Source organism: Debaryomyces hansenii, assembly GCF_000006445.2.
Source record: "Debaryomyces hansenii CBS767 chromosome A complete sequence".
NCBI classification, from domain to species: domain Eukaryota; kingdom Fungi; phylum Ascomycota; class Pichiomycetes; order Serinales; family Debaryomycetaceae; genus Debaryomyces; species Debaryomyces hansenii.
The window spans coordinates 349,289-363,077 of NC_006043.2; the positions used below are offsets into that span (position 1 = coordinate 349,289).

The window sequence follows — 13,789 nt, forward strand, 5'->3', positions numbered from 1 at the left end:
TCGGCCACCATTATACTGGAGACAGCTCATTGGATATATATTGTGATAGTGACTGGGCTAGTGACAAGAGCGACAGGAAATCAATTACAGGATACATTGTTAGATATGGAGGAGCTCCAATCTCGTGGAAAAGCAAGAAACAGACTACAGTGGCAATGTCGACCACTGAAGCTGAATATCTCGCATTGGGTGAGGCTACCAAAGAAGCGCTATGGATCATAATGTTGTTTGACGAGATGCGTGTGCCATTACAATTACCCATTTCGATCCACGAAGATAATAACTCATGTATACTCCTTGCAGAGCACCCTGTATTTCACCTGCGCACTAAGCATATTGACATACGCCATCATTTCATAAGAGAGCATATAATAAAGAAACAAATTAAACTTTGTCAGATTAGCACCCATACACAAATTGCGGACATGCTTACAAAAGGATTAAATAAGATTAAGTTCCAGGACTTGAGAAGTCTTGCTGGAATGACAAGAATTAGGATTAAGGGGAAGTGTTGAAATATATTAGTATATTTTATGCGAAGTCAGAATAAATTGAGAAATCATGTAAAGCGGCTGCAAATTCTTTTATATCTCAATAGAACCAGAATGCCGTTTGGCTTTCTATTGTTATACCATAAAGATTACGCCCGCCTTATGATTGTTGAAGCTATCATTGGATAGCAGTTTTTCTTGGAAGAAAGGCACTGATAAAATGCCTTTCGGTTTCCATATATCTGCCTTCCCATTCGCTGTTTACCTGGAAACAACGGGAAGCGTATTCCTATTCTTGTGCAAATATTGGACTATATAAAGAGGTCTTTGGACCTCCTTGAATACAGAATTTATATAGAGATTAAGTAAATTATATATTATAATTGACACTGACTAACTGATTAACTGACTGACTGATTACCTAACCTGATACTGACCTGATAATGTATGCTACTTTCGAGAATTTACTTCAACAGACTTCAATATCCAATAAGAAGTTGTGAACCAAAGGAATCAGCTAATTACTACGTGATAGGTCAGTAAAGGACATGTCTATATATTAATAGATTAGAATACGGTCAACAGCTTGGCATGTAGCATGCAAAATATATGCCAACTATTCTAACTCCTTATTATTTGATAGTCTTGAATATTAACGGTAATCGGTTTATCTAAAAATTTTTCTAAATATGAGCAGGAGCCTATATGCATTATAGATGTGAATGAACTATGTATTACAGACTAAGAATGTATAGAAAGTTTTAAAAACGAAAAAAAACTGAAAATATCCATATTTACTAGTCCATGGGCCCTCATGAATAATTGGTAGAGAATCCCTCGATTACAAAATCATTATTTAAATTCCAATTTATTTTTTTGTTGAGAATGTAGATGTCTTACCGGTATTTGGCCTTCGTGCTTTTTTGGCTCCTTTTGGTCCCTCTGCGTCTTTACCATACGGATCAAACGATCTCTTTTTCGGTTTTTCTTTACGGGAACTATTTCTAATTGATGAATCGAGTAATATTTTATTTGCATTATTGTAGTCAAAAGCGTCATTTTCCGCCGTTTGTTTAATTTCCGCCTTCGGTGTTTTTTGTTTTTGAGTCTTACGAAGCGTAATGACTTCATTTGGATCCATTTCTTCATCTTTCAAAACTGTCGAGCTCTTTCCAGCATGGGTTTCGTCAATGTATGGCTTTTTAGGTTCATCATGTTGCTCATTTCTATGAGAAATTTCAGGAGATATTATAATTGGATTGGGTTGAAGGTTTTTTGATGCATAATCTAGTCTGTCTTTGTAATCCCCAGAAGTATGGTTTATAACTTTATTCTTTTCTACGTCATACTCAACTGAAAACAGGTCATTATTGTTATTGAGAAGTTCTGAAAACAACGCAGATTTATTACTTAACAACTCAGTTCCGTCAAAAAATAAAACGTTTTTATTATGTGCATATATGTCTTCAAATGCCTTTGACCTCGATATGATCTTATCAAGGTCATCATCACTAATATTCATTTTATCATTATCAGCAGCTTTCGATATGTCATTCCACTTATCGACTAATTCCCAGTCGCTATCTGCCATACTCTTTAAGGTATTTTCTATTAAGTTAGCCAAGTCCTTTGCATTTTGTCTTACATAATCTGAAATATAATTCGAAACTCCTAAGACCTTTTGTACATCTACTGGTTGGCTTAACGACGACAAGCTGACTAGCAATTGATTAGACATGATATATCTAACTGACTCATCGTCTCTTTTAGCCAAAGCATCTCTCCAATTATATAAAGCTTCGATTAACGGTTTTTTATGATAAGGCACATTATATTGCAATAATATTGACGAAAACGGTTCTTTGGGATTATTTGCCATTACAGGACAAGAAACTTTTCCTCCGGAAGTTGATAACGGACGGAATTTTGTATATTCAAACCTTCTCTTAGCAACTTGGCGTGATTCGTATAACACTTCTTGTAATCTGTTAGCTCCTGCGTCTATTAATTTATTCCTTAATTGATCATAGATGTTCAACAAGAAATGAGTGTCGGATCTTGCGTATGCAAGCATGGGAGGGGATAGAGGCCTGATTCTCCAATCTGCTAGTTGGTATTTCTTTGAAGTCTTAAAGTTTGCAAATGTCTCTAACAAGTAAGCTAGGGAAAACTTTGGAAATCCTAGCTTCTTAGATGCATGATAAGTATCAAATAATGAGACAATGTATAGTCCCAAGTCTCTTTGCAACCAAATAATATCCATAAACGCACCATGAAACACTTTAACAATGTCGGGGTTAGTAAAGACTTTATTCAAGCTTTCCAAGTCATCCCTCAATTTCAAAGTATCAATAATCCAGTCTTGATCTCTACTAGAAATTTGCATGAGACACACTATACCATAATAGGACCTATAATCATGATGTTCCAAATCAATCGCAATTTCAGATTGTTCTGACAATAACGATATCATCTCATTTAACACGTCAACCGAGTCCACCCATATGGCTGATGTTTTCAGCCATGGCTTTGAGGGTATAGGCTCTTTTTTAGTCAAAATTGAGTCCGGATAAGGTTGGCTGTCAATTTCAAATTCGTATGGTTGCACATAATATTCTGGATCAATATCATTTGATTCCTCTTGTTTCATAGGAACAATTAATTTTGTAGACTCGTCAAAAGATTTCAATTCGTTAGGCTTGGATGAGATCTTGGGCTTAAACGGATGTGTTTCTGAATTATCAACTTTATTACGAAAATTAATTTGTGGCTTTACCATTCTCTTTCCTTGATGCTTATTAGAACTATCATTGATAGTATTAGAATCCTCTAAGTAAGTAAACCCTTTTGCTTCAGCATTCGCTTTACGTGAATTTGCATTTTGAGCTTGATCGAAGGCGATGTCGATCTTCTCGAATATATTATCAAGAACATTTGCTATAGGATTCCAGTTAGCATGGGATGAAATATTATCCTTACCAAATGGTACATCCTTTACATCATCAAAAGAACAATGAATAAGCTTATTAGAAATATCTAATAAGCTTTTGGCGGATTCATCAATCTTTTTGGATAAATCTGAATCCAATGATTTGTAAAAATTGATATCCTGGGCCGCTAATGAAGAGGAATTTCTGACCGTCTGAACAACATTCGGTAATATGTCATCAAAAGTGCTTACACTTGGTATATCCGACATACTAATATTAAGATTCTAGGTTGTTTATTATGCTACTATGAAAAAGATTTTTATAATTATATAGGCTCATCAGCGATTTTTTCACGTGAGCATCTTGATGCTCATTGAATTTTTTTTTAACTTGTCTCTGTAGGTTCTATACTACTAGTTCTCCTTATAGTTTAGCAGGATCGTAATGCAATATACTTGTAATTCATGTAATTTAGCTTTTCCGGCTCCAGAGGACCAAAGGGTCCACATGAAATCGGATTGGCATCGTTATAATTTAAAGAGAAGAGTCGCTGAACTACCACCCATAGATGAAAATCTATTCAATAGTAAAGTATCGTCATTATCCATTACCGAAAATGGAGCAGACAATAATAATGAAGAAAAGATGAAGAATAAAGCTCAATTAACCAAAAAAGAAATTAGAAGAAGGGAAAAGGAAGTACTTCAAGCCAAAAAGAAACAGATTTTAGAAACCGCAAGAGAAGCAATGATTGCCAAGATGAAAGAACAAAATAGAGATAATGATAGCCCATCAGAGAGCATACAGGAGGACGAATTAATATCGATAAGAGATATGAAACTTGACGACAATAATTCGGACACTAAAAATGAATCAACACCTGAGCAACAAGAGGAGCACTTAATGAAGGAAAAGCTTTCGAATAGCGTTGAAATACCAGTAACCACATGTTTATTCTGTCATGCGAAACAGAAGGCAAATTTCGATGATATTGAATCTAATATTCAACATATGTTCGTAATGCATGGTCTTTATATCCCAGAAAGAAAATATTTAGTCGATGTGGAAGGCTTGATCAAATATTTAGGAGAAAAGATTGGTCTCGGAAATATATGTCTCTGTTGTTCATACCAAGGTAAAAATATCGAAGCTGTTAGAGAACATATGTTAAATAAAAGACACATGAGATTGCCTTACGAAACTGAAGATGAAAAATTAGAGGTTTCAGAGTTTTATGACTTTAGCTCAACTTATGATGATGATGCTGTTGATAATAAACCTGTAAATGAGGAAGATTGGGAAGATGTCTCGGAGGACGAAGAGGAAGCGGATGATTATAGCGATGAAGAATTATCTCCGGCTGATAGTGCACTTTATCCAAACGGCCACGAACTTGTTTTACCGTCAGGAGTGGTCGTTGGACATCGTTCACTTGCAAGATACTACAGACAAAACTTAGCTCCAGAACGTGTATTATCAGAAGGTCAAGGTACTGTTATTGCAGCTGAAACAAGACATATGTTAAATATCAAAGACAGAGAAGTCTTGGCAACACAGAAGAGAGCTTGGGGTAGAGAAAAGAAAAGGGAGGATGTTAATGATAGAAGAGCTGCTAAGTTCGTTAATAACCAGCCACATTACAGAGATCAATTATTACAGTGAGTGTATTTATAGTATTTTCTAGGTATAGTATATATATACAAGAATTTTCCTTTTTAATTTTAACATAACGCTAAAATACTTAATGACGAAATCGTATCGATTAATATGTTAGTCAAAAGAGTCCAGCTGGCGAAAAATAATAATTTGGGTGAAAATACTGACCAGATGAATAAGTGAAATCTTAAGTTAAAACAAGAAGCGACCAAACTTAACCCGGCCATTGAGTAAAAAAGAAATCCTGCCAAAGATTTTACGTATAATATTTGGTACTTCAAAAATTTCAAGTTAACAAGGTCCTTAGATGACTTTTTAGTATCAAAACAAACAACGTTATTTTCGAATATCAATTGTAAAGAAGCTAAAGACCAAAATATTGGCCCTGCAAAGTTGGAACAATATGTCAAAACTCCTACTAAAAAGACATCATACGATTTAAACCCATTATACGAATTTGATAAATCTACCGTCGCCAACAGATTAGTATTCCCCATAGAAAAGAATGACAAATTTTGCATGCATAGCGAGAATAGGGTAATAATTATCATTAATTGGTCAATATTCTTCCGTAAAACGATTTCGTTATTAGCCAACAATTTCGCCGCCAGAAACTTAACTAAAGAAAATATAAGAAATATCGGAACAATCTCTGGCCTTGACTGGTGAAGTAAGAAAAGGGTCAAAACATTTGATAAATCAGTTAATAGACCATAGTGGAGTTTTCTTATTTTTCCTAAAACAATTCGAACTATAATCAAAACTCCTATGCAGTAGAACAAAATCTTTGAAAGATGGATATTTAATTCATGTAATTGATTCTTCTCTTTCGGATCTATTGTGATGCCATATGATTCACACGTCCAATTTAAGAATGCAAGTAACCAATCCGGAACACGTTTACCATCATTGAAATATTGACAAAGCTTGAACAGAAATGAGATCGAACAAGTAACAAAGGTAACAATAAATGTAACTAGACTTCCGAAGTCTTTTACATTCTCCCTAAGTGACTCATATTCTCTCAAAGTAACACAATGTATTAGACTCCCTTGAGAATAAATAAGTATAGCAGTTAAAAAATAAGTAGCTATATTCAAAACCCATAATAGATCCACATTTTGCAACAAGTACGCGGAGAAGGTGTAAGGTGTTGTAAATTTTTGACCCGTAATGCTCCACGATCTGATAATTCTTAAACCAACTAAAATAAGCCAAAAATACTTTAATGATTTCAAATGGTTGTTAAAATATAATGCAAAAAGACATATTATACTAAAGAACCACCAAATTTGATATTCTTCTTCAATAAGGGACGATGCATGAAAATGAATTGAATAAACTATTGATATCCCAATAAAATACCAATTATATTTTGGGTTTATAGTTGCTTGTACTAGAAAATACCAATTAAATAAACCAAATGCGACAATAGCCATAGCGACTAAAATGGATAGCCCTATATATATATCGACATATTTATATTCCGTTGCAGCAGACGTTAATAGACCCTGAATCTTTGATAGGAAATCATAATGTACATCAATCGACCCTGAATCTTGCGATTTCTTCCATTCGTTAATTATATCAGTGTCGTTTGCATGCTTGGCTTCATATATGTTCATGAATTGCTCAGAATTTTCCATTAAAATCGATTTCTGGGCTTCTGGTTTCCAAAGACCAAGAATGTCCTTTATAACTATACCAAGGTTATTTTTTGGTATAGGAAAATTTAGCAAAGTTGCTAATGTAGGAACTAAATCAATTTGATTGATATAATTGTAATATTTGTAGTCATTATTATAAGCTAAGGGGCTCTTTAAATTTTTTTTAAGCATTTTGAATTTTGGTGAAGCGAATAATAAACCTGGATTAGTTTCACCCATTGAAGATCCACCGTGGTTACCAATTTCATTCATACCATGATCACCCATTACCACTAGCAATGTATTCGAATCGATAGTTTCTTTATATAACTTCTCTATAATGCCATCCATCTCTTCTTGCTTTCCTCGCATAAATATAGAATTGGGACCTCCCTTATGTCCGATATGATCAAGTCCCAAATAATGTAAAATTAATGCATCCCATTTAGAATTAAACAAATCATCATTCAAATGTCTAGTAACGTTATTGTCTACATCGGTAAAATCATTGACAAAAAACGAATTTGTTCCCTCATATTGGTTGAAAAATTTTTCAGGAGGAAACAACTTCAACCATGTATCGTCACCAAAGAAGTTAAACACCTTCAGATTGTTTTGAAATTGGTGCAACCAAGAATCTTGGTTCAATAAGCTTTGCGAGTTATCCTTATCGTCTGCAATGTTCAAAATAGCATCCAAAAAGCTCGGAGTACCCCCGGTGGTAATCCCTTTCAACCTTGGCAACGTCACCGTAGGCGGATTGGAATAACTTGTGAATGGCAATGCACAATTTTCATTTATCAATTGATGCACAAATTTCATATGCGAATGGTCCGAATATAAGAAGTCCGACCTCATCGCATCAACAACCATTAATATCAACTTATCAAATTTTGCTTCGTTATGTTCCATAAAAGGCGATTGGCCCGTATGGAATTCATTAAATCCTGGTACCACCACTTTGGATGGAAAAAATCCCTTAAGAAAGATTGAGTACCCAATGACATGCAATATCAACAAACCAAATAACACTCCCCATTTCGAACTACCCATATTATATATTTTGTATATCCAGTATCCAATGAATCTAAAATTCAATTACTTTCCTTCTGTTCTCGTATGGAACAACAATTACAGCTATCAAGCGTGTGGTGTTCAAAATATTTGTGGTGAGAAATAGACATGTCAAAAGAAATGGAGATGGTCAGATAGTTCGTGCTTACGATTCAAACAATTCATACAGTAGGTAGAGAAATGCCCATAAAGAAGGTTTTCACACTTAATTCCAAGCTAGATTGTACTAAACTTTTAAAGCCGTCATACATTTGTAATGCACGATATTGAACTATTAAGCGTTAATGATAAGCCCTTTTTAGACCACGGAGCGCTTATATAAGCGTTAGTATATTATGAACGGAACAAACTTAATCCATTAATCGTTCATTTGAGAGCTAAAGAAAGAGTTAATTGTGTATGAGTGTGACTAGTAAGGCGAATATGATTACAAGGTCAAGGAAAGGGTGCTTAAGTTGCAAGAAATTGAAAATTAAGGTAAGTACTTATTAAAGATAACCATAGGATTGTCCGCTAACTATATTTAGTGCAATGAAGCTAAACCATCTTGTGAGTATTGTGAATCCACAAAGCGCCAATGCCAATACCCAGATATGGAAATCATGCAGACGAATTTTGGGGTAGATCTGAGGAGGACCCGAAGAAGAAGAAACGATGATAAGAATTTGATGAGGGAGATGAGGCTCAATGCTACTACAAAGTTATTACAGATTAACCTATTGGAATTACAATTGCTTAAATTCTTCCACGAACAATGTACACAGTTTTTTAGTTTTTGTGGGGTGGACAAAAATATTGAATACGTATGGAGTCATTCTGTTCCGACAATTTTTTCGCAATCTCTGTTGGTAAGGAATGCCATATATCTGTTTTCTGCTTTAACCTTGTGGCCATTTTACAACATAGATGAGTCATTGTGCCTAGATAAAATTTCAAAGTTGCTAAAGTATGACGAAGCGGTTTTGCTGGGGCAAAACGGAATTGCTTCGGGAATTATAAATAAGGGTATATCAGTGGATGTGACGGATTCGTTGACTCAGGCTAGTTTATTTGAGGTAACCACTGAGTATTTTATTTCCACCTTAAGAGAGAATCAACTAGCAATTACTAGACATTATGAGGGTCCGGATATAGAACTTCGAACATTTGGAAGTATCAATGAAGCTGCGGAATTAACGATTACTAGTATTTTAATATTCTCCTATATGTGCCTTCATCCTGATGGAGTTCTTCCCATAGTAGTATTCAATGATGACACCCAAGTTGATTTCATATCTTTGAGTAAAAACATTGGTAGTATTATGGCGTCCGCAAGAGGAACCCTTGTGGATACTAAATTTGGAGGGCTATTTGCCAGACACTCAAAATATAGAAATACAAACGTTCCTAGAGACAGGTATCGTATAACAAGAATTTTATTCGATAAGTTAGACGAATATTTTTATGATGTTAGTCATACAGTGGAGATTGATCTGATTTCAGCATTGGAATATGAGACATTAAAAGTAACTATTGATGCATTAAATAATTGTTTATACCAAGCGGACGTCTGTAACTTCCCTATTGCAATGTTCTCCTGGATTTTATTTGTCCTGGATCAATACTATGGTTTGGTGAAAAATAAGCAACCTTTTGCTACTAAAATATTGTTTGTTTACGCTTGTTTGAATCTTATATTTGATTTTGCATTTATTAGGAGCAGGAGTAGCTTCACAAAATTTGCACACTGGTACAAAGAACACATGGACCCTGATGAATTTGACCAAAACTTGTACCATGTTGCTATTGATCATGAACATCAATTTACAGTTGACAATTTCTCAACCATCAGGGATTTTGACCCTGTATCGTTCTCTGATAACTTGGATAACGTTTTAAATAAAGATGATATTTATGAATGGCTATAAAGGTAATATTAAATTATTTATTAAAGTTAAACTCGTATTGCTGTTTCTACTTTGCTTTGTGGGTTGGGTATGACTTATAAAGAAAGGTCTGATTGAGATCAATATGCGACAACTGATTTAATTTCTGGATGTAGAGGATCGTAGCATCGAAACAAGGCTACCTCAGGATAAGATGCGATCTACATGTTTTACTTTCACCAAGGTATGATACCGCATATTCAAGGAAGTATTTCAAAAAATCGGCTTAAAATCTAACATAATTAAGGTTTAAATATTTTTGTATATTATTTTGGCATAGTATTAGGCTTGATACTAACTAGGTTGATCTTATGACCCATTCACACATCATCTATTGAATTTTGACGTATTGCACCTACTCATATGGAGCAGAAATAGTCTAATAAATGTGCATTGTTCAGAATACCGATAGTAGAAATAAAAGTGTTAGACTTGAAATTGAAAGGTTGGAGATATTAAAAAATTCAGATAGTATATCTCGATGTAGTAGTCCGCTAGTGCATTATTACTAAATGCAGATATTCTAAACGAGATCCCGCTATCATCGAGAAATGGAGATCAGTTTATGTACACGACTCCCCTTTTATTAGATTTTTCTTATCAGTGAAAAATTGATGGGATTACTTTTGATAAGAAACAATGGTTATAGGAAGCTGATTGCGTACAATAGATGCCTATATATATTTAGTCATTGTGGGCCTAATTGAAATATTTTAATTATTATACCATTACATATTAGTATATATTATACCTACTTCTATATGTTATTATTAGTTGCAAATAGATGATCATACAAGTTGATAACTAAAGTAATATTCCTAATTTAAGCTCAAGTACAATAAAACAGTGAAATGGGAGAAAATTTTAAAAGTTCCAACAAGATACATCCTGTGGTGTCAAATATACTTGTTGATGATTTGCATATTACATCGATACTATCTAATCAGAATATCACGATTAACGTGGACCATGAGATTGATAAGGATGAAGCATTAATATTAGCTTTAGGATACAAACAAGAGTTCAAACGTGAGTTCTCTCTCTGGACATTATTTGCGGTCTCATTTAGTGTCTTGGGATTACTTCCATCTATCGCAGCTTGTTTTGATTACCAACAGTTGGTGGTGGGGATGTCGCCAGTTCCATGGATTTTGGCGATTATTTTTATTTCATCGGTTGCATTATCCATGGCTGAAGTTGCCAGTGCGTTTCCCACTTCACTGGGAACGCCGTATGCGGTATCACAGCTAGCACCTCCAAGATGGGCGCCTGTATTAACGTGGCTAACCTGTTGCAGTAACTGGTTGTGTCAAATCACTGCGGCACCATCTGTTAATAATAGTTGTGCTTGGTTAATTTTGGCATTAAAGACTTATAATTCTAACGATGGGTATAGTCCATCCTATGGGGAGGTATATGGCTTAACGACTGGAATTCAAATAGTTCATGGGATTATATCTTCCATGCCTACTAGATGGTTGGCCACGTTTAATTCTATGGGGACAATTACCAACATTTTGTTCTTGGTTATTGTATTTGTAATGATTTTGGGAGGAAATGATCGTCAAGATCATTTTAACGATATTACAAAATTCAATTCAAATGATACCGCTTGGAAGTTCTATAACCAGACCGACTGGCCAATGGGTATTGCAGTCTTACAATCTTTCTTGGGTGTAATTTGGGCTATGTCGGGGTACGATTCACCATTCCATTTATCAGAAGAATGTTCCAATGCTAATGTGGCCGCTCCAAGAGCCATCATACTTACAGCAACTTGTGGTGGTGGTATCGGTTTCTTATTCATGATAGCTATTGCATATACGTTGGTTAGTATTGACCAGATTGCCGAAGATCCGCAGGGTCTAGGGCAGCCTTTCGTTACTTATTTAACTCAAATATTGAGCAAGAAAGCAGTCAATGCAGCCACAGCATTAACAATCATATCTTCTTTTTTCATGGGTTGCTCATGTATGTTAGCAGCGTCCAGAGTTACCTATGCCTATGCCAGAGATGGATTTTTTCCGTTATCTAGATATTGGAAGATTGTCAATAAGAAAACACAAACACCTATTAATGCAGTATGGGTTAACTTATTTATCGGTCAACTCTTGTTATTACTCCAGTTTGCGGGCGATACTGCTATAGGCGCCATCTTTTCCGTAGGTGGAATTTCAGGCTTTGTTTCTTTCACCATGCCAACTTTATTAAAGATCACTTATGCTAACAAGTCTTTCAAGAGAGGCCCTTGGCATTTGGGTAGATGGTCAAGGCCTATTGGTTTTGTATCAGTGGCATTTGTAACAGTAATGATTCCAATATTATGTTTCCCCACAGTGAGAGGTGACGACTTGACCCTCGATCAGATGAACTGGACTGTAATTGTTTATTTCGGACCTATGCTTTTGTCATTGTTATGGTTCGTTATCGATGCCCATAAATGGTATAAAGGTCCTAGACCAAATATTAATGATGAAGATATTGTCTACGGTAACTCGACTATAATTGATGGTTATGACAATGAGAAACGGAATCATAATGAAGTTATATCTTCAAAAGATAATGATTTTATTTAAGGCATTTTAAGGCATTTTATGTAATTCTTTTTGGTATATTAATAAATGGGTAATTTTTCGATTTAGATTTTAGTGCATTTTGATAATGTATACCTCTGAATGCCTAAAAAGCCCGCTCGTACATCCAATTTATAGAGAAGACGGTCGATATAGATTGTGACAATTGATTTCATGAGATAAAGAAAGCATTAATATTACTGCAAAAGGTTTTGAGAGCCATAAAATATGTGAGGTTAATCCTAGTTGAAATTATTCATTGCTTCCTCATCATTTTTATACATATTTAGCCAATCTCTGAAACAACTTGCATTACGAATACATAAGAAAATATTTTAACTTAAATCTTTTAAATTGCTAGAGTTGGTTATTCACACTCATCAACGCTGCATTTCAGCCGTGCATTCGAGGATTATCTATTGTTTCTATATATAATGTTCTATGGGGATATCTTGTACGACTTTTATTACTGCTGATTTCAATATTATATCGATTGTTAATTGTGTGGATCTTGACAAAAATTAAGAAGTTTTAATATACCAGGATAATTATAAAAAGTATCTAGTCTTCTGAGACGTTCTACTTACTATAGATTATTGCATTTAAATCCAAAAACTCAAAATTCAAAGAATTGAGAAAATGGTGCAACTTCGCAACTTTCAGCATGAGCTCCACGAAAGCAAACTCTCAAGCTAACACCCAGGCTAACACTCAATCGAACACGTAGCTGACATTGCTATTATAAAATAGATGCCCGAGTATAAGCCCCCTCGTATTCTCACTGAGCATATGATCCAATATGGCTGAATTGTTCATTCGCATGACTTGTTTTGCTAATTTGCTACAAAAATATCCGTTACTGCATCTAATCATCTGTAAACTAAAAAATTATACCGTAAGCGAGTGTGAAATGTACAAACTATCTAGGACTTATAATGCGCTGGAGGCGGTCCGTCAGGCCTTTGGAACTCATCCGGATTAATATCATCAACCTTGCTTCCATTGTATCCTGGTTGTTCACTATATCCTGGCTGGCCGTTATATCCTGGCTGTTCAGTATACCCTTGCTGTTGGTTATATCCACCATATCCGCCAGCGTCTGGGTTTGCTGGCGGGTATTGGTTATCCTGCTGGTTTGGATATCCTTGTCCTTGATTATAATAACCTCCTGCTTGTTGCGTTTGATAATACTGGTTATTATCCATAACATGAACCTTACCCTTATTCTTTCTCTTTCTCAAGCAAAACAAGACTACCACGATGAGAAGTGGAATAAGAATTAACAACCATAATAACCATTTATACGAACCCCACCCAGTGCTACCATTATTACCATATCTATTAGGATAATAGAGTCTCTTATTTATCTCTTCATTAATTTCCTTGACATACATTTTCAATTTCCTTTAATTGAAGAAGAGTAAAATAATTTCTTGGTTGCTTTAATGGTAATAGAAAAGTTGTAGTTGCAGTTGTTTCCATTTTTGAATGGCA

General features: G+C 34.9%; 6 protein-coding genes across 6 annotated transcripts, besides 1 other annotated feature; 3 read left to right on the forward strand and 3 right to left on the reverse strand. All coding sequences in view use genetic code 12, as the record gives it.

Moving 5' to 3' along the window:
• Positions 1–966: part of a mobile genetic element (relic of Debaryomyces hansenii Tdh5 retrotransposon) that runs on past the window's edge.
• A 393-nt stretch (positions 967–1,359) lies between these two features.
• On the reverse strand, positions 1,360–3,690 carry DEHA2A04334g (exosome component 3'-5' exonuclease; the record flags this gene model as incomplete). Its single annotated transcript, XM_456510.1, has 1 exon — positions 1,360–3,690. The coding sequence occupies one exon, from the start codon at positions 3,688–3,690 to the stop codon at positions 1,360–1,362; it is 2,331 nt and encodes a 776-aa protein (XP_456510.2).
• A 175-nt stretch (positions 3,691–3,865) lies between these two features.
• Positions 3,866–5,083, forward strand: DEHA2A04356g (DEHA2A04356p; the record flags this gene model as incomplete). Its single annotated transcript, XM_456511.1, has 1 exon — positions 3,866–5,083. The coding sequence occupies one exon, from the start codon at positions 3,866–3,868 to the stop codon at positions 5,081–5,083; it is 1,218 nt and encodes a 405-aa protein (XP_456511.1).
• A 59-nt stretch (positions 5,084–5,142) lies between these two features.
• Positions 5,143–7,776, reverse strand: DEHA2A04378g (DEHA2A04378p; the record flags this gene model as incomplete). The annotated part of the gene is made up of 1 exon (XM_456512.1): positions 5,143–7,776. The coding sequence occupies one exon, from the start codon at positions 7,774–7,776 to the stop codon at positions 5,143–5,145; it is 2,634 nt and encodes an 877-aa protein (XP_456512.2).
• A 420-nt stretch (positions 7,777–8,196) lies between these two features.
• Positions 8,197–9,704, forward strand: DEHA2A04400g (DEHA2A04400p; the record flags this gene model as incomplete). The annotated part of the gene is made up of 2 exons (XM_456513.1): positions 8,197–8,274; positions 8,325–9,704. 2 exons carry the CDS (start codon positions 8,197–8,199, stop codon positions 9,702–9,704), a joined length of 1,458 nt encoding a protein of 485 aa, XP_456513.2.
• An 869-nt stretch (positions 9,705–10,573) lies between these two features.
• DEHA2A04422g (DEHA2A04422p) lies at positions 10,574–12,298 on the forward strand (the record flags this gene model as incomplete). Its single annotated transcript, XM_456514.1, has 1 exon — positions 10,574–12,298. One exon carries the CDS (start codon positions 10,574–10,576, stop codon positions 12,296–12,298), a length of 1,725 nt encoding a protein of 574 aa, XP_456514.2.
• A 920-nt stretch (positions 12,299–13,218) lies between these two features.
• On the reverse strand, positions 13,219–13,689 carry DEHA2A04444g (DEHA2A04444p; the record flags this gene model as incomplete). Its single annotated transcript, XM_456515.1, has 1 exon — positions 13,219–13,689. The coding sequence occupies one exon, from the start codon at positions 13,687–13,689 to the stop codon at positions 13,219–13,221; it is 471 nt and encodes a 156-aa protein (XP_456515.1).
• Between the last annotated feature and the right edge of the window lie 100 nt (positions 13,690–13,789).